This window comes from Artemia franciscana, chromosome 2, assembly GCF_032884065.1.
Source record: "Artemia franciscana chromosome 2, ASM3288406v1, whole genome shotgun sequence".
Lineage (NCBI taxonomy): Eukaryota > Metazoa > Arthropoda > Branchiopoda > Anostraca > Artemiidae > Artemia > Artemia franciscana.
The window spans coordinates 24,012,313-24,033,342 of NC_088864.1; the positions used below are offsets into that span (position 1 = coordinate 24,012,313).

Below are 21,030 nucleotides of genomic sequence, written 5' to 3' on the forward strand. Positions count from 1 at the left end.
GCAGTGCTACCAAGAATTTCATTAATTCTGCTCAATTCTTTCATTTCATTGAATGCTATCATTTATGCCTGATCAGTTTCTTAGTTTGGATCAAGCTTTCGAATTGTGAAGCTCAAAAGTAAATGACTTCGTGGCAGCTATATACCAAGGTAAGAGTAAGATAACCTACTGTCTAGATCAGGAATGAAGTTGAAAACTGGCCTAGGACACTGACCTAGTTTGGTCAAGATTCAATAGGGTAAATTTTTGAGGTTTGGATTAATATCCTAGAGACGTTTCAAAGATCTGCAAATACGTTTTCTAAATTTTGAAATTTTACCCAAATATCAGGAATGGTATTTTCAGAACTAAAACCAGAGAAAAAGAAATTGATAGCCTGGCTAGAGTCAAGGTAAAATTTTTGTTTAGTCAGAATTTCAATAGGCTAGGTAGCCTACCTGTCAAGTAGGCCTAAGCAAATTTCTAGGACTTAGAAATTAGAAGAGAGTTAACATAGCCTAGAAGCTTAGCAATACCTTCCCAGAGTATGTTTTTGACCCTATTCATTACTGAAAGTTTCTTTTTCCTAACCAAATCCCTTTTCAAGATAGGGTAAAATTTGTAGGCAACATAGCCTAGGCCCAGAGCTGTTCCTCATGACAACTCAAATTGTCATGTAGGCAAATTTCAGGGCCCTCTAGAGGGAGAAGGAGTGGAGGTAGGTACTTCAAAATATCTTCCTGGGACATACTTTAGCCTTTAGACCCATCTCTGAAAGTTTCATTTTCACAACCTAACCCCTTTCCAAGATAGCAAGAAGTTGCTTTTTAGCCAAGAGTTTTTAACCAAGATTAGCCAAGAGTAGCTAAACTAGAATTTTAGCCTACTGGTGAAACATAGTGTAGGCCCAGAGCTGTTCTTAGAACTGGTGGTGCCCAGAGAAAAATTAACTACATCATCCTCCTCCCAACTCAAGTAGGCTTATAAGGTAAGCTAAAAAGTAAAACCAAAGTGAACCAAACCATTTGATCTTTCCATTATGCTCTTTCTATATATAATTATCTTAAATCACAGCTTAGAGCAATATAAGGATTTTCCATCCTTGTGATGAAAAAAATTTGTTTGGTATGGGATATAGTTGTTGATCTAGACTCATGCAGAGTCTAGATCAAGCTTCCCAATTGTAAAGGAACTCCTGGCAGAGCCATTCCTTATCAAGATGGGACTTGAATGTGTTGGTTTAAGTTGTAGAAATTGTTTCCACAGATTGATGACTCTGGCTAAAGAAATGATTTCTATGTCTACTTATGGAATGCTTCATGGGAAGCTTCATTGAATGTCCTCTAGTACCAGAATGCAAGGGCTGTGCAGAGACTAGGAAGGGTGTTTTTAGAAAGGATTTTTTTTTGTTAAAATCATATCACTCCTTTTTCTCTGGTATATCAGTGTTGGCAGGTCCAAACAATGTAATCTTTCTTCATATGGGAATTTGTTTATCCTTCTAACCATTTTTAGTGCCATGACACTGGACATCCTCAAGCAACTTCTTATTTTTTTTTTTAAGGGATGGCCAATGACACTCTGGCCTCCAGATGTGGTTGTACAAGTGCCTTATATAACTTCATAAAAACTATTGGGTGTTGGCTAGGAATGGTTCCTTTTATGATACTGAGAGATTTATTTGCAGAAGATAAAACAGATTTAGCATGGCTGCTAAACTTTAACTTGTGATCAGCAATAATCCCAAGATCTCTTTCATCAGAAACAGCAGAAAAGAAGTTTTCTTGAAGGAAATACTTATGATGCTTGTTGTGTTTGCCAAAATAATTGACATGGCATTTGTCAACATTAAAAGCAAGAAGCCACATGTTAGCCAATCTTCCAAGACTGTCAAGATTTGTTTGAATTGATTGCTAGTCAGAGGGAGTAGCTGCTTTTCCAACTAGTTTTGAGTCATTAGTATAAAGGGTAATAAGATTTATAAGATAATAAGTAATAAGGTAATAAGGCAATAAGAAGGAAATCAAGAGGCTTAATGCAGGTCAGGATTTAAAATAAGAGCTCTGAGTCACAATGTCCTTCTAAATATCAAAATTCATAAGATCCAATCACCCACTCGTATGTTATAAATACCTAATTTTTTCCAATTTTTTCTCTTCCTTTAGCCCCCTCCAGATGGTCGAATCACGGAAAACGACTTTATCAAGTCAATTTGTGCAGCTCCCTGACACGCCTACCAATTTTCATCGTCCTAGCACGTCCAGAAGCACCAAACTCGCCAAATCACTGAACCCCTCCCCCCAACTCCCCCAAAGAGAGCAAATCTAGTACGGTTCAGTCAATCATGTATCAAGGACATTTGCTTATTCTATCCAACAAGCTTCATCCCAATTACTCCACTCCAAGTGTTTTCCAAGATTTCCCCCTCCAACTCGCCCCAATGTCAAAAGATCTGGTAGGGATTTGAAATAAGAGCTCTGAGACATGAATTCCTTCTAAATATCAAATTTCACTAAGATCCGATCACCTATTCATAAATTAAAAATACCCCAATTTTCACGTTTTCCAAGAATTATGGTTTCCACCTCAAACTCCCCCCAATGTCACAGGATCTGGTCGGAATTTAAAATTAGAGTTTAAAGCACAAGACCCATCTAAATATCAAATTTCATCAAGATCTGACCACCCTTTTGTAAGTTACAAATACCTCAATTTTCAAAATTACCCCCCCCTCCAACTTCACCAAAGAGAGCAGATCCGTTCCGATTATGTCAGTCACGTGTCTTTGACATGTTTTTATTCTTTCCATCCAGCTTCATCCTGATCTCACCGCTTTAAGTATTTTCTAAGATTTCCGGTTCCCCCCAACTGCCCCCCCCCCAATTACGCTGGATGCGGTTGAGATTTAAAATAAGAGATCTTAGTTACGAGGTCCTTCTAAATATGAAGTTTCATGAAGATCCGATCACTCATTTCTAAGTTAAAAATACGTCATTTTTTCAAATTTTTCAGAATTAACTCCCCCCCCAATAGAGCGGATCCGTTCCAATTTTGTAAATCACGTATCTAAGACTTATGCTTATTTTTCCCACCAAGTTTCATCCTGATCCCTCCAATCTAAGCGTTTTCCATGATTTTAGGTTCCTCCACCCCAAACTCCCCCCAAAGTCACCAGATCCGGTCGGGACTTAAAATAAGAGCTTTGAGACACGATATCCTACTAAATATCAAATTTCATTTGGATTCGATCACCCGTTCGTAAGTTAAAAATACTGCAATTGTTCTATTTTTTCCGAATTAATGGGCCCCCCACTTCCCCCCAGATGGTCAAATCGGGAAAATGACTATTTCTAATTTAATCTGGTCTGGTCCCTGATACGCCTGCCAAATTTCATCGTCCTAGCTTACCTGGAAGTGCCTAAAGTAGCAAAACCGGGACCGACAGACTGACAGAATTTGCAATTGCTATATGTCACTTGGTTAATAACCAAGTGCCATAAAAATCACACGGGTTAGGCCAGGCCACACTGTAGTCACATATGTATATAAAATAGCCAAGGCTCATGAGTAATGCATTTCCCTCGATTTTAGTCTTACACTTTTACTATAGAAGCATAGCAAAAAAAAAGAAGAAAAAACAGTCTCTGGTTAGTCAGTTGTATAGCTTATTCTTGAAAATTGAACATCTGATGTTAAGGCAGAATATTTTTATGGCACTTGCTATTAACCAAATAATGTATAGCAATCACAAATTCTGTTGGTCTGTCGGTCCTGGTTTTGCTACTTTAGGCACTTCCAGGTAAGCTAGGATGATGAAATTTGGCAGGCGTATTAGGGACCGGGCCAGATTAAATTAGAAATAGTCGTTTTTCCGATTTGACTATCTGGGGAGGGAGAGTGGGGGGCCTGTTAATTCGAAAAAAATAGAAAAATTGAAGTATTTTTAACTTACGAACGGGTGATCGAATCTCAATGAAATTTGATGTTTAGAAGGATATCGTGTCTCAAAGCTCTTATTTTAAATCTCAATCAGATCCAGCGTCATTGGGGGGGGGGGGAATCTTAGAAAATACTTAAAGCGGAGAGATCAGGATGAAACTGAATGGGAAGAATAAAAACCTGTCTAAGATACGTGACTGACATACCCGGACCGGATCCGCCCTCTTTGGTGGAGTTGGGGGGGGGGGTAATTTAAAAAATTGAGGTATTTGTAGCTTACGAACGGGTGACCAGATCTCAATGAAATTTGATATTTAGAAGTATCTTGTGCTTTAAAGCTCTTATTTTAAATTCCAACCAGATTTTAATGAAATTTGATGTTTGGAAGGATTTGCCAGAAGACCGATCACGGATGTCTGTTTATTTGTTATGGCACTTGCTATTAATCAAGTGACATATAGCAATCGCAAATTCTGTCGGTGTGTCTGTTGGTCCCGGTTTTGCTACTTTAGGCACCTCCAGGTAAGCTAGGATGATGAAATTTGGCAGGCATATCAGGGATCGGACCAGATTAAATTAGAAATAGTCGTTTTCCCGATTTGACCATCTGGGGGGGGGGGAAGTGGGGGGCCCGTTAATTCGGAACAAATAGAAAAAAGTATTTTTAACTTACGAACGGTTGATCAGATCTTAATGAAATTTGATGTTTGGAAGGATATCGTGTCTCAGAGCTCTTATTTTGAATCCCGACCGGTTCTGGCGACATTGGGGAGAGTTGGGAGGGGGAAACCTAAAATCTTGGAAAACACTTAGAGTGGAGGGACCGAAACTTGGTGGGAAAAACAAGCAGAAGTCTTAGATATGTGATTGACATAATTGGAACGGATCCGCTCTCTTTGGGGTAGTTCGGGGGGGGGGGGGAGAGAGGGTTAATTCTGAAAAATTTGAAAAAAGGCATTTTTAACTTACGAACGGGTGATCGGATCTCAATGAAATTTGATATTCAGAAGGATATTGTGTCTCAGCTTTTATTTTAAATCCCGACCGGATCTGGTGACATTGGGGGGACCTAAAATCATGGAAAACACTTAGAGTGGATGGATCGTGATGAAACTTGGTAGGAACAATAAGCAGAAGTCTTAGCAAACAAATACAACGTAGAGACAATAGGGAAAATTCCTTTTGTCAACAAAATAATTAACCGTAGAATAAAAAGACATTCTTGTAAAATCGAAGAAGATACTTCACAATGTGAGGCTACTGATAAGCCCTCAAATATTGTCTATCTTCCGTATATCCCAAAGATCACAACAAAATTAAAAAATATTTGCACAAAAAATAATCTGTACGTAGTTTTTACTAATAATTTTAAAATCATCAATTTCTTAAATTCGGGTAAAGATAAGACCCCAGTTACTCGCCAAAGAGGGGTCTATCAAATACCATGTGATTGCGGAAAATACTATGTCGGCAGGACCCATCAGAATCTAGATAAACGGTTACAACAGCATAAAAATGACATAGACAAGGCCTTAATATCAAGTAGTTCCAACAACTCCTTTGATTCTGCTTTAGGTTGGCATATATTTAATAATCCATCCCACATTATACATTTTGAAAACTCTTCACTCATTAGTAATGATTTGGGAATAAAACAGGTGGTTCGAGAATCAATCGAAATTAATCTCAAAATAAATAAAAATATTTCTTTGAACAGGGACTTGGGGGAATACTCACTAAATTCTTTATACTCAAATTTAATTAAAAATGATCTAACAAAATATTTTACTAAACCGATTTACAATGGTACTGAACCAACAACGAAAAGGCCTTTGAGACAGGCTGCTAAACAAGCAAGATTAGCTTTAAGAAATTGCATCTAATCATTTTATTCTCTTCAGTTTGAATGAGCTTATATTTTCATTTCATTCTTTTCGCCAGTCCTGGTTGAACTTCGTTGAAGTAAGGATGCTAGGGCTATATTTTTTATATAAAAAAAAGTTTTAAAAAGTGTTTTTAATTATTTAGTTTTTAATCCTCACAATTTGATGTAAGTTCTTTTATATATATATATAGTTTCTCTCTTATTCTTGTATTGTGCTGAAGACGGCCCTTGGACATAGGGCCGAAATATCTACAGAAATAATTTCCACTGTCTTGAAATTTTCCCTATTGTCTCTACGTTGTATTTGTTTGTTATGGAAAGGCAGTGTGGTCTTCGTCGCTATTTTCAGAAGTCTTAGATAAGTGATTGACATAATTGGGAACGGATCCGCTCTATTTGGGATAGTTCAGGGAGGAAGAGAAGGGGTTGATTCTGAAATTAGAAAAACTGACGTATTTTTAGCTTACGAAGGAGTGATCGGATCTCCATGAAACTTCATATTTAGAAGGACTTCGTAAGTCCTAGCTAAGGGATTGACATAACCGGAACGGATCTGCTCACTTTGGGGGAGTTGAGGGGAGCGTTGATTCTAAAAAATTAGAAAAAATCATGTATTTTCGACTTACGAAAGAGTGGTCGTACCTTAATGAAATTTCATATGTAGAAGGACCTCGAAAGTCAGATCTCTTATTTTAAATCCCGACCGGATCTAGTGTCATCAGGGGTGGGGGAGGGCGGCAATTTTGGAAAACGCTTAAAGCAGATAGATCAGGATGAAACTTGGTGGAAAGAATAATCACAAGTCCAAGATAGGTGACTGACATAACCGAACCGGATCCGCTCTCTTTGATGGAGTCGGGGGGGGGGAGGGTAATTCGGAAAAATTTGAAAAAATGAGGTATTTGTACCTTTCGAACGTGTGATCATATCTTAAAGAAATTTGATATTTAGAAGGAAGTTATGTCTCAAAGCTCTTATTTCAAATCCCGACCAGGTCTTTTGACATTGGGGGTAGTTGGAGGGGGAAACCCGAAATCTTGGAGAACGCTTATAAATGTCGTAGATACGTGATGGACGTAACCGGACTGGATCCGCTCTCCTTGGTGGGGTTCAGTGCTTTGGTGAGTTTGGTGCTTCTGGACGTGCTAGGACGATGAAAATTGGTAGGCGTGTTAGGGAGCTGCGCAAATTAACTTGATAAAGCCGTTTTCCCCGATTCAACCATCTGGGGGGCTGAAGGGAGAGGAAAAATTAGAAAAATTGAGGTATTTTTAACTTACGAGTGGGTGATCGGATCTTAATGAATTTCAATATTTAGAAGGACCTCTTGACTCAGAGCTCTTATTTTAAATCCCGACCAGCATTAAACCTCTGATTTTCCTTCAAAGCAATCTATTGATTCTTAGAATTTTGCAAGAGCTCATACCATATGAGCTGTTGGCTCTTGGCTCTTCCAACCTCGTCACAAGTGCCATATGAGCTCTTAGCTCTTGTTTTTTCTGGGCTTTCTACCCAGATTTTTGTATGGGTTACATATATGGGTTATAAATAAAATGATGGTGATGTTTTTAAAAATTTGGTTGATTCGTCAATTCGTCCTCTCCCCAATTCTTGTCTTAAAAAATTAAATAAAAAAAACAAGCTTTTTTCAGCTGAAAGTAAGAAACAATATTAAAACTTAAAACGAACAGAAATTATCACGTATATGAAGGGGGTTTCCTTCTCCTCAACACCTCGCTCTTTACGCTAAAGTTTTTCGGTGTTTTCAAAAAAGTTACTTATTGTTCTAATTAAACGACCCTTATGTTTCAGGAGTCGTTTTAACAAAATGGGACGAAATTTAAACTTTAGCGTAAAGAGAGAGGTGTTGAGGAGGGGGAAACACCCCTCATATTCGTAATAATTTCTGTTCGTTTTAAGTTTTCATATTGCTCCTTACTTTCAATTGAAAAAAACTTGTTTTTCTTATTTGATTTTTGATCGTTTTCAAACAGTTCGTGGTAACGAACTGTAGTAAGGAGCGACCCGGCTCAATAGAAACCAAAACTCTAAAAAATGGAGAGAAAATTTGCGTTATTTTAGAAAATAGGGGGAAACACCCCCCTACAAGTCATAGAATCTTAACGAAAATTACACCATCAGATTCAGCGTATCAGAGAACACTACTGTAGAAGTTTCAAGCTCCTATCTACAAAAATGTGGAATTTTGTGTTTTTTGCCAGAAGGCAGATCACGGATGCGTGTTTATTTGTTTGTTTTTTGTTTTTCCAGGGGTGATCATATCGACCCAGTTGTCCTAGAATGTTGCGAGAGGGCTCATTCTAACGGAAATGAAAATTTCTAATGCCCTTTTTAAGTGACCAAAAAAACTGGAAGGCACCTAGCCCCCCTCCCACGCTAATTATTTTCCCAAAGTCAACTGATCAAAATTTTGAGATAGCCATTTTATTCAGCGTAGTCGAAAAACCTTATAACTATGCCTTTGGAGACGACTTACTCCTCCAAAGTCCCCGTGGGAGGGGCTACAAGTTACAAACTTTGACCAGTGCTTACATATAGTAAGGGTTATTGGGAAGTGTACAGGCGTTTTTAGGAGGATTTTTTGGTTGGGGGGAGGGGTTGAGAAGAGGGGGATATACTGGGGGAACTTTCCATCGAAGAATTCATCATGGGGGAAGAAAATTTCCATGAAGGGAGCACAGGATTTACTAGCATATTTAAAAAAAAAAACAATGAAAAAATAAATATGAAAAAGTTTTTTTTCCAGCTGGAAGTAAGGAGCAGAATTAAAACTTAAAACGAACAAAAATTATTACCCATATGAGGGGCTCACCTCCTCCTAATACCTCGCTCTTTACGCTAAAGTATTTTTAGTAATGTCAACTATTTATTCTACGGCTTTTGTGATTATGGGGTCATTCTTAATGAATTGGGACAAAATTTAAGATTTAGTGTAAAGAGAGAGGTACTGACGAGGGGGCGAACCCTCTCATATGTGTAATAAAAACATGAGAATAAAAAATTATTTACGTAAGCTAATTTATAAGTTACGTATATCTTTTACTAATAAAAAGATTCGTAAAAAATTAAAAGCTGTAGTTGCCTTTTTAATTAACCAAAAAATTGGCGGGCAACTAGGCTTCCTCCCCCGCTCTTTTTTTCTCAAAATCATTCGATCAAAATTATGAGAAAGCCATTTAGCCAAAAAAATAATGAATAAATATGCAAATTTCGTTTTAATTATTCCTCTGCGGAGAGCCAAAATCAAAACATACATTGATTCAAAAACGTTCAGAAATTAAATAAAAAAAAAACAAGTTTTTTCAACTGAAAGTAAGGAGCGACATTAAAACTTAAAACGAACAGAAATTACTTCGTATATGAAAGGGGCTGCTTCCTCATCAACGCCCCGCTCTTTACGCTAAAGTTTTCGATGTTTTGAAAAGCAGTTGAGAGAAAGAGTCAAACTTTAGCGTAAAGAGCGGGGCGTTGTTGAGGAAGCAGCCCCTTTCATATACGAAGTAATTTCTGTTCGTTTTAAGAACTTTGATGTCGCTCCTTACTTTCAGTCGAAAGAACTTGTTTTTTTTTTATTCAATTCAAATAAAGCACGGAAATCTGCCTTCACCTACACGGAAAAATCTTCCTCCCCAAGGAAATATCTTCTGGACAATTCAACCCTAGTGAAAATTTATCTCGGACAATTACCCTTAACACCTCCTCGCGTAAAATTGAGTTCGTAAAGAGAAAGTAAAACATATAAAGAAAGATCGAATAGAAATTCTGGCAAATTTTGCCATTACATAATTTCCCCTGAAAAGTTCACCCCCTGGAAAATTCCCTCTCCATGGAAAATTTTCCACCTGCAAAGTCCCCCCTGCAGAAAATCGTCCCCCCCACCCAAAAAGTACATACATGCGACCCAATAACAAATATTATCCGTAAACAATGGGCAAATTTTATAACTTAAAAACCTTTCCCCAGGGGCTGCCGAGGGTAGTTTTTTCTCCAAAGATATAGTTATTTGGCCTTTCAACTATGCTGAACCAATTACCAATCTCAGAATTCTAATCGGATGATTTTGGGAAAAAATGGCGTGGCAGGGGGCCTTATTGCCCTTCAAGTTTTTTGGTAGCTTAAAAAGGACTCTAGAACATTTAATTTCCGCTAAAATGAGACCTTTCCTGTCGTTCTAGGCCCACTAGGTCCATACGATTATCCCTGAAAAAAAAACACGCATCCGTGATGCGATCTTTCTTCTAGCAAAAAGTCGAAAATTCCACATTTTTGCAGATAAAAGCTTGAAACCTATACAATAGAGTTCTATGATATGCTGGATCCGATGGTGCAATTTTCATTAAGGTTTTGCGAATTTTAGGGAGGTTATCCCCCTTTTTTGAAAATCAAGAGAGTTTTCTCAGGCTCGTAAATTTCGTGGGCAAGACTAGACTTAATAAAAAAAATTCTCTACATCTACATCTGTACATTTTCTAAGTTTAAAAATATGAACATGGAAATTAATTTTTGTGTTACCAGAGTTACGCAGATACGTGTGAATCTGATCTTTTATTGAATATTTCGGTTAGAGGGAACTCACTCCTATCATCTTTCCTATAGATGGGTTTAATTAGTTTTCCTAAAATGGCTAGGTACTTTCCCCATTTCCAAAAATCTTATTCATAATCATCAGTTGCTCATTCTAACCTCAGAGCAACTATATTTAAGAAACTCATTTACCACACTTTCAGCGCATTGATGATTATTATTCTTGAATCTTTTTAACGCTGTCACTAATTCATCCTCTCAAAATAAATCTTCCTTCACCTGCAAATTGTCACAAACTTTTTTAATCTTTTCCTGTAACCCTATTATGGTTTAGCACATCTTCACAATGTTCTGCCCATCTCTTTTTAACTCTTTCCTTATCACTAATTGAAACCCCATTATAATAATAATAATAATTTATTCCAGAAAAAGCCCGTGGGCCATAGGAAATTTACATAAAAAAAACAAACAACAAATTAACTAAATTTATCTCTCGCCTCCAATCATTCAATTCCACACATTCACACAAAAAATGTATTAAACTTTCATCCTGAGATCCACACATAAGACAAGCAAAAGATTCTACCTTCTCCCCTCTTCTCCCTTGATACTTCCTTTTCTCCCCAATCAAAAATCCATTTCCCCTCCAATCCAAATAAGCCTTCAAATCCTCTCTATTTAACCCAGCCTTCCAAAATACCTCCTCCCCCCAACTACCCTTTATCTGTTTATACAATTTTAACGACCCTGAACGATCCAGACTTGCCCACCATATCTGTATTTCTTGGTTCTTCAACCTCTCTTGTACCTCCCTTATTACTATTCCTCCATACCCATAATCCCCTTTCCTTCATTCCACCAATCCCCTAATCCACACTTATCTAAGATATCCTTAATCTCCGCCGGCCACCCTGTTTTACTATTCTGTCTCAACGCCTCTGAGTATGCTGCCTTTGCTACCGTAAATCTCTGCATACCCAGTATCCTAACCCAATATCTCACCATGGTTACTAGCCTCATAGATCGCAGCGATACTAGCCCTAAATCCCCCTGGATTATCAAATTACTAAACGAATCCCATAGTCCTAACATCCTCTTATAATATCTCATCATAACCACCTCAAGTTTTGGACCTTTCCGATAGCCAGATCTCTGCTCCATAATGCATCGCCGGTACTATCTTACTTGTCCAAATCCTCTCATTTACTCTAATGTCTCTCACCCGTCTAAGACTATTCCTCGCTATTTCACTGCTAATTTTCCTCCCCCTTGCATTCGCTAGATCCAGATGCCCACTGAATTTCCCATTACTAGTAAACTTTACCCCAAGATAAACAAATTCATTATTCACTGGTATAGTTTCACCTTTAAAGAAAAAAAAAATCACATCTTCACTTTCCATGGCTTTACGACCAAATACCATCACCACTGACTTCGATGTGTTCAGGATTAACTTCTTCTCTTCCAAATAAACCTCCGTAATCTCTAATAATTGTTGCAGTTTCTCCTTTGTTTCAGCCAGTAATACGATGTCGTCAGCAAATAGTAGTAAGCACAGTTTACGCAAATCTATCGATATCATTGGTGCATTGTTCTTAACGAAAAATTCATTGGCATCATTTAAATAAAGGCTAAACAATTTCGGTGACAGCACACAACCCTGCTTTAGTCCCAATAAAGATTGCACTGGAGTTGAGCATTTTCCCGCCACTCTCACTACTAACTTCACCTATATTTAACTTCGGCCGAATCCAGATTGACTAGTCCCTCTCAGTTTATTAATGTGCCAGTAAAATATTTTACCATTATGCCATTTAACTGCATCTTCCAGATATTACACTTCAAACTTCCTTGATTCATATTTTAATGGTTTATCCACTTTCTTTTTATTCCTCTTATTTTCATATGATCTTTCACTCCAATAGTCGTTATACAATCCCCTTCTCGTTTCTATTAAACATAAATCTTTTTATTAACATTCCTAGCTGCGTTTCTGACTTTCTTCCTTAATACATTATCAGAGACTTCATATACTGTTTTCTTAAAACTATTCTATCCATCTTCTACATTGTCAAATTTTAGACTCTCCAGTTTAGTATTAAAGTGTTCATGGAAAGTTTCTCTCAAATTCATCTTGGTGTCTACCAAGGCTATAACTTCCCATAAGGGGAAATTTTCAGTGGGGTTGAAATTGCCTGAGGGATTTACGCGCGGGGGATGGGTTTTTTTGCGGTAAAAATTCCCCTTCGGGATTTTTTTTCTTAGAAAATTTCCGCTTGGGGTATTTCCGGAAAAAAAGTTCACGGAGGGAGGATTCCTGGATGATTGATAACCATCAGAAATTAAATAAAAAAACAACAACAAATGTTTATCAACTAGAAGTAAGGAACAACATTAAAAGTGAAAAAGAAAAGAAATTATCCTGTACATGAGTGGGGCTGCCCCCTCCTCAATACCTTGCTTTGTCCGCTGTAGTTTGACTTTTTGTCCGAATTCTTAAAGAACATCTCCTAAAACACAATACCCATTTGATTGTGTTTAGAGCAAGGGGTAGAAAAAACGGTCAGCCCACTTTACACACAGAATTATTTCTGTTCGTTTCAAGTTTTTTGAAACGAACTGTTTTTGCTATTTAATAACAGTAAAATCTGGCTTTTGACTGAGCTAGCAAAAATACCATGAGACAAGGCTTCATGAGAAATTTCGGGCTGCTGACAACATGCCTCACCTATGAGGTGCTTTTATCATATACAGTCACAGCGTTTACTATATCCTTTACAATTAATACTTAACTATTTTAATATTTACTATTTTAGTTTAATTAATATTATTTTAGTTTAGTTTAATTATTTTAGTTTATTTAGTATTTTACTATTAATAGAATTGTTCTTTTCTCTTAGAAAGACAATAAGGCTCGATTTAGTTGGACTAATCGCCATATTTTTCTTAATAAGGCGTATTTTGCAATAAATAACTATTCTCTCAGATAACTCTTATATTTAACTTTTAGGGTACGCTGGTTTGGCTTAGCTGCCCAACCAATGTATGGCAAAAAGCGACCATTATTGAAGAGTCCAATGGGAAAGAATTGCTAGTAAAAAGTGAATCTGGCAAGGTAAGTTTAATAAGAAGTAAATTTGTAACGCTATTTATATTTTTTTTTGTACAATAACATGTTATTTTCAATTCTGCTCAATGTTAAGACTTTGAAAAGTTTAAATAATTCGATTGACTAGTTGAAGTCCGTAGAGACAATTAAAAGATTCAAAAATTCTTGATTTAAAATATTCTCAAAACTGTACATCTTCATATCTAAATGTGTTTCGTGTGTTTAGCACGGGGTGTGTGTTTCACGTCCTGATGATCACTGATATCTATAATTTTTTTTTCTAATTAAAAAATGTTTTATATCACCACTCAGTAAGAAAAAGAGGTCCCCCATTTATTGTTAACTTTCACGGTATCGAGATAGTTATTTCTTGTTCAAATATTTACTTGAATAAGTGTACTCGAGTTTCTTTTCATTTTTCCTGAAAGTATTTATGTATAAAATTTGAAAAGAAAAGTAAAAAATACTTGGAAGTTCTGTGTTCCAAAATCAGGGTCTACGGTATTATTGCCGTAAGATTTATGATAGGTACGGAATTTTGCTTAGTTTTTATGGCACTTGGTATTAACCAAGTGACATATAGCAATCGCCAATTCTGTCGGTCTGTCTGTCTGTCGGTCCCGGTTTTGCTACTTTAGGCACTTCCAGGTAAGCTAGGACGATGAAATTTGGCAAGCGTATCAGGGACCGGACCAGATTAAATTAGAAATAGCCGTTTTCCCGATTTGACCATCTGGGGGGGGGGGAGTGGGGGGGGGTGGTTAATTCGCAAAAAAATAGAAATAATGAAGTATTTTTAACTTCTGAGCGGGTGATTGGATCTTGATGAAATTTGATGTTTGGAACGATATTGTGTCTCAGAGCTCTTATTTTAAATCCCGACCGGATCTGATGAGATTGGAGGGAGTTGGAGGGGAGAAACCTAAAATCTTGGAAAACACTTAGAGTGGAGGGATCGGGATGAAACTTGATGGGAAAAATAAGCGCAAGTCCCAGATACATGATTGACATAATCGGAACTGATTCGCTCTCTTTGGGGTAGTTGGGGGGGGGGGGGTAATTCTTAAAAATTAGAAAAAATGAGGTATTTTCAACTTACGAACGGGTGATCGGATCTCAATGAAATTTGATGTTTAGAAGGATATCGTGTCTTAGAGCTCTTATTTTAAATCCCGACCGGATCTGGTGACGGGGGCGGGGAGCTGGGAGGGGGAAACCTAAAACTCGGAAAACACTTAGAGTGGAGGGATCGGGATGAAACATGGTGGGAAAAATAAATACAAGTCCTAGATAGATGATTGACATAAATGGAACGGATCTGCTCTCTTTGGTGTAGTTGGGGGGGGGGATTACTGAAAAATTAAAAAAAAATGAGGTATTTTTAACTTACGAACGGGTGGTCGGATCTCAATGAAATTTGATATTTAGAAGGATATCGTGGCTCAAAGCTCTTATTATAAATCCTGACCGGATCTGGTGACATTGGGGAGAGTTTGAGGAGGGGGGAACCTAAAATCATTGAAAACGCTTAGAGTTGAGGGATCGAGATGAAACTTGGTGGGGAAAAATAAGCAGAAGTCCTAGATACGTGATTGACAAAACCGGAATGGATCTGCTCAGTTTGGGGGAGTAGGGGGGTGGGAGGGTTAATTCTGAAAATTAGAAAAAATGAGGTATTTTTAAGTTACGAAGGAGTGATAGGATCTTAATGGAATTTGAAGTTTGGAAGGATATCATATCTCAGAGTTCTTATTTTAAATCGCGAGCGGATCTCGTGACTTTGGGGGTATTTGGGGGGGGGACCTAAAATATTGGAAAACGCTTAGATTGGAGGGATCTTGGTGAAACTTGGTGGGGAAAATAAGCACAAGTCCTAGATACATGATTGAAATAATCAGAACGAATCCGCTCTATTTGGGGGAGTTGGGGGGGGGGGAGAGGGCTAATTCTGAAAAATTTAAAAAATGACGTATTTTTAATTTAAAAAGGAGTGACCGAATCTTTATGAAACTTCATATTTAGAAGGACCTCGTAACTCAGATCTCTTATTTTGAATCCCTACCGGATCCAGTCATTGGGGGGCAGCTGGGGAGGGATCTGGAAATCTTGGAAAATACTTAGAGTGGGGAGATCAAGATGAAACTGGGTGGGAAGAATAAAAACAAGTCCAAGATACGTGACTGACATAACCGGACCGGATCCGCTTTCTTTTGTGGATTTGGGGAGGGGGGAATAATTCGGAAAAATTAGAAAATATGAGGTATTTGTAACTTACGAACGGGTGAGCCAAGAAGAGTTAAGAGCCAAGAGCTCATATGGTATGAGCTCTAACAAAATTATAAGAATCAATAGATAAATTTAAAAGGAAAATCAGAAGCTCAATGCCGGTCGGGATTTAAAATAAAAGCTCTGAGTCACGATGTCCTTCTAAATATCAAAATTCATTAAGATCCGATCACCCACTCGTAAGTTATAATACCTCATTTTTTCTAATTTTTCCTTTCCCTTTAGCTCCCCAGATGGTCGAAACTGAGAAAACGACTTTATCAAGTCGATTTGTGCAGCTCCCTGACACGCCTACAAATTTCTACCAAAGACTGAACCCCTCCCCCAACTCCCCCAAAGAGGGCAAATTCAGTAAGGTTACGTCAATCACATATCTACGAAATTTGCTTATTTTATCCACCAAGCTTCATCCGGATGCCTCCACTCTAAGCGTTTTAGAGATTTCCGATCTCCCCCTCCAACTCCCCCCAATGTCAACAGATCTGGTCGGGATTTGAAATTAGAGCTCTAAGACATGGATTCCTTCTACATATCAAATTTCATTAAGATCCGGTCACCCGTTCTTAAGTTCAAAATTACCTCAATTTTTCTAATTTTTCCAAATTAACACCCCCCTCCCAGCTCTTCCAAAGAGAACGGATCCGTTCCAATTATTTCAATGACGTATCTAGAACTTGTGCTTATTCTTCCCATCAAGTTTCATCCCGATCTCTCCACTCTAAGCGTTTTTTCAGATTTCTGTTTCCCCCCTCCAGCCCCCTGTGTCCCCGGATCCAATTCGAGTCGAAACTGGAGCATCTGAGACATAAGATCCTTCTATATATCAAGTTTTATTAAGATCTGATTACCTGTTCGTAAGATAAAAATACCCAAATTTTCACATTTTTCCAAGAATTCCGGTTTCCCCCTCGAACTCCCCCCAATGTCACAGGATCTGGTTGGAATTTAAAATAAGAGCCTTAAAGCACAAGATCCTTCTAAATATCAAATTTCATTACGGTCTGATCACCCGTTCGTAAGTTAAAAATACTTCATTTTTTATATTTTATCAGAATGAACCCCCCCCCATCTACCCCAAAGAGAGCGGATCCGTGCCGGTTATGTCAATCATGTATCTAGGACTTGTGCTTATTTTTCCCACCAAGTTTCATACCGATCCCTCCACTCTAAGTGTTTTCCAAGATTTTAGGTTCCCCTCTCCCACCCACCCCCCATGTTACCAGATCCAGTCGGGATTTAAAATAAGAGCTCTGAGACACGATATCCTTCCAAACATCGAATTTCATTAAGATCTGATCAACCGTTCGTAAGTTAAAAATACTTCATTTTTTCTATTTTTCCGAATTAACCGGCCCACCACTCCTCCCCCAGATGGTCAAATCGGGAAAAGACTTTTTCTAATTTAATCTGGTCCGGTCCCTGATACGCTTGCCAAATTTCATCGTCCTAGCTCACCTGGAAGTGCCTAAAGTAGTAAAACCGGGACCGACAGACAGACAGACCGACAGAATTGGCGATTGCTATATGTCACTTGGTTAATATTTCAAAGAAAAATAAAGAGCTCCATTAAGCCAAGAATGAGCAAAAATAAAGTCAAATAATCTTCCAAGCGTAAAGCTACCACAAATCGCTATCAATAAATAAACGGAACTCAAAAGGAACGGAGATTACAATAAATAGCCGACTCAAACTCAAAACGAGCAATAATTAACATGAGTAGGTCTGATAACCCCCTTACCTTCTCAGGACCAGAACAGGATCTGCACTCTACTGAAAAAAAAACAACAACACAAACTAAAAAACAATGACCGCGGATTCCCAGTTTAATTGACATATACTGATATTTAATCCTTACAGTTCTGATTATTTTTTATTCATGAAAGTAAGAAAATTGAAAACATTTCAAACGTATTTTGTTTTCAGTAAAACGAAAATTTTGTTTTGGTCTTGAGAAGGCATGGGGGTTCTCAGCCGTACTAATGTTAATTTTTGCTATTTTTGAGTTTGACTCGGCTATTTATCGTAATTTCTGTTCGTTTTGAATTTCATTTATTTATTGATAGTGATTTTAGGCAGTTATACGCTTGGGAGACTATTTGACTATGTCCACTCATTTTTGGCTTAATGGAGCTCTTTACTTTTCTTTTAAAAACTTGTTTTGTGTAATTCTTTTTTATTATTATATGATGAAACGGGTATACTGTAAAGAACGAATAGGAATTAAATAATAAAAAAACAAGATTTCTCAATTGAAAGTAACTCGGTAAAGACCGTCAAATAATGTGACTGATTTTTTCTATAAGGTTTCGTATTAGTAGCCCAAATCTTTTAGGTACAAGAAATACATGTGAAAGATGTTAAAGAGCTGCCGTTTCTTTGTAACCCTGACTTTCTTGTTGGTACAAACGATCTTACTGGACTCTCCTACCTCCACGAGCCAGCGATTCTTAACTCCCTAAAACAGCGATTCATAAATGATAATATCATTTATACTAGGTGTGGTAAGTATCTTAAGCGTATTTATGAAATTAAATTCATTTATTCTTTTAAATAACGATATAACTATGCAAAAGTAGTCTTTATTTTTTGGATCTTTTTTTTTCTTTCAATTCCATGGACAGTAAAGTGTTTTCTTCCTATTTTTTATTGAGAAAAAAAAACTGGAAATAGGTATCCAAGCTTAAACTTTTATCCAAGCTTAAAACTGATACCTTGAAAAAATGTGTAAGCCGATATACCTGGGATACAAAAGGGTAAACAATTGGTACAGCTACAGTTAGGTATGAACGCTACTTACTGAGTATGAAGCTTGATTCTTTATAAGGTACCATTTTGGACCTATATCTCATTTATTATAGAACTATTGTTGTGTCTTTAAGTGAAAGTATAATATAGCAATTATATATAGCTATATATATATATATACCCGTTGTCTATATATATATATATATATATATATATATATATATATATATATATATATATATATATATATATATATATATATAGCTATATATATAGCTATAGCTATATATATATATATAGCTATATATATATATATAGCTATATATATATAGCTATATATATATATAGCTATATATATATAGCTATATATATATATATATATAGCTATAGCTATATATATAGCTATATATATATAGCTATATATATATATATATATATATATATATATATATATAGCTATATATATATATATACCCGTATTATATACGGGTATATATAGCAATATACCCGTTGTCTTTATAATTCAAAATTTCAACTCCTTTTGTCAACCTAAATTCCTTATTTCCTTCAGCTTTTTTCCCGGAACATGTTTTCCTTACTTGATTATTTAATCTGTGACTCACTTGCTTGTAGCCAACGCTACTGACTAGCTTAGCCATACCTATTTACTTGTACTTGAAGCAGGATCGGGCGTCTTTCAGCCCGCCTGGCATCTGGAATCCAGTTGTTCTTTTAGGAATTTGTTTAACCGCTAGCTCTCCAGACGCATGGCTGTGACCTAACCATATGACCTGCTTAGGTTATAGATAATTTTGGCATATGACATGGCCCTGACTCGTGACCTACCTAGCTTATTGATAGTTTTGAAACGGCTCTTAACCTTTGAATTTTTGTGATGTTTTTTATTTTCTAAAAACCAAGATATTTTTCTATATTTAACGAGAATATTGAAAAAATTCAGAATAATAAGATAGCTCAATGTCTATATGTTTAACTATTAGTGCTATTATAATAAGCTACTATATTAGCTATTATTGTCATTTCTCTGAATATAATATTTCTGTAATATAAATTCCTGCAAATAATTTAATTCGTTGAGGTTTTATTATATTGTAAATGCTTGATTAATTAGTGAAATAAGACGCTACTAAGAACATATAGGAACCATAGTTCGTAGGAATTACTTAGAAGCCTGTCTTAATCTCTCATCTTGTGTAGCCTATTCTTTTCTTCTCTACTGTGTTATGCTTTTAACGTAATATGTAAAATTAGAGTGTACTACTACTATAACTATTAACAACTAACTGCAGGATCATGGAGCCTAAGGCCAGCACAGCTACGCACGATCCTCCTACATCTCAATCTATTCAAAGCCTCCTTCCTTACAGCCTCTCAAGAATTTCCAGTATCCCTTTAAGTCCTTCCTTGTGACCCCCTCTCACCCCTTTTGAGGGTCACCTGCTTTTTGTTTGGCCCCAATGCACGTCTATAATTGATTTCGATGAAAACTTGCCAAAAATGAAGAACATTTTCATACTTTATGCTGTCAGTCTTATTGTTGTCAGCGAACCGGGAGGTTATTGCAAATACTTTATATTGTTTCTTGATCCAAGTTTAGCCACTTTTTTGAGTAGCCTTTGTAATGATGAGTTATCGTCAAGTCTTTTCATCATGCTGATAATTAGCCGTGATATGAATCACAAGAAGACTCTTATCAAAAACTAACAGATAATTTTGTTTTCAGAATGGAGTTGGAAATACTGTCCATCTCTTACAATGGGACTTAATATAGGTGTTTTTTTTTGTGATCATATTCGCTGTTGTTTGGTAGCTGCAGGGGGGGGGGTATGGGCCGTTCATGTGTTAAGAACAGTGAGAGGGTATTGCACAGTTGTATTTTAAATATTAATGGACAAGTCATCGGATCCTGTTGGAGCGAGGGGGTATAGAAGCAACAAATGGTGAAGTTTAGTGTCCGAATTTTCCGTTGGAAGTCCTTCAGAACAAAATGATGATCAAATTTAGCCTTCCCTATATCTTATTTTTGTTGCATAGAAAGCAAGTTTTGTGAAGGCCATGCACTCTAATAAAACTTCAAACTTGATGTAACGACATTCTCCATTATTTCTAGGGTACCATATATATTGTAGTAAGCACAAACATAAATAAATGCATAAATAAAATCAGGTTCTTTTCCAATAAAATTATAACAAATTATTGATGCATAAAATTCAATTATTGAAACCCAATAGATAATCTGTGATTAAAGAGTTGTGTCAAAAACTTGTTCAACGAACATAAATTATCCTGCACATGAGGGGGTTACTGCCCTTTCAATTTCGAACTTTTTATGCCAAAGTTTGACTTTTTTCATGATTACTTTCCTTTTTCCTATTTTAATAAGCTTTCTACGAATTACTTGTTAGAATGTATCTTAAAGTGGAAAAGTGACTGGAAGGGATGTTCATGGAAGTGATTCCTTTCCTTATTTACAAGACAGTTTCTATTAGTTTTCAGCCTTAACTTCGCTTTTTTTTTCTAC

General features: G+C 36.7%; 1 protein-coding gene across 2 annotated transcripts in view; it reads left to right on the plus strand.

Moving 5' to 3' along the window:
* LOC136039107 (unconventional myosin-Vb-like) overlaps window positions 1-21,030 on the plus strand; it is a 99,045-nt gene continuing 78,015 nt past the window's right edge. For both annotated transcript variants that reach the window (XM_065722592.1, XM_065722596.1), the window contains exons 1-3: window positions 1-149; window positions 13,359-13,463; window positions 18,076-18,244. In XM_065722592.1, coding sequence (XP_065578664.1) covers window positions 123-149; window positions 13,359-13,463; window positions 18,076-18,244 — 301 coding nt within the window. In that variant the 5' untranslated portion in view covers window positions 1-122. The remainder of the gene's footprint in view (window positions 150-13,358; window positions 13,464-18,075; window positions 18,245-21,030) is intronic.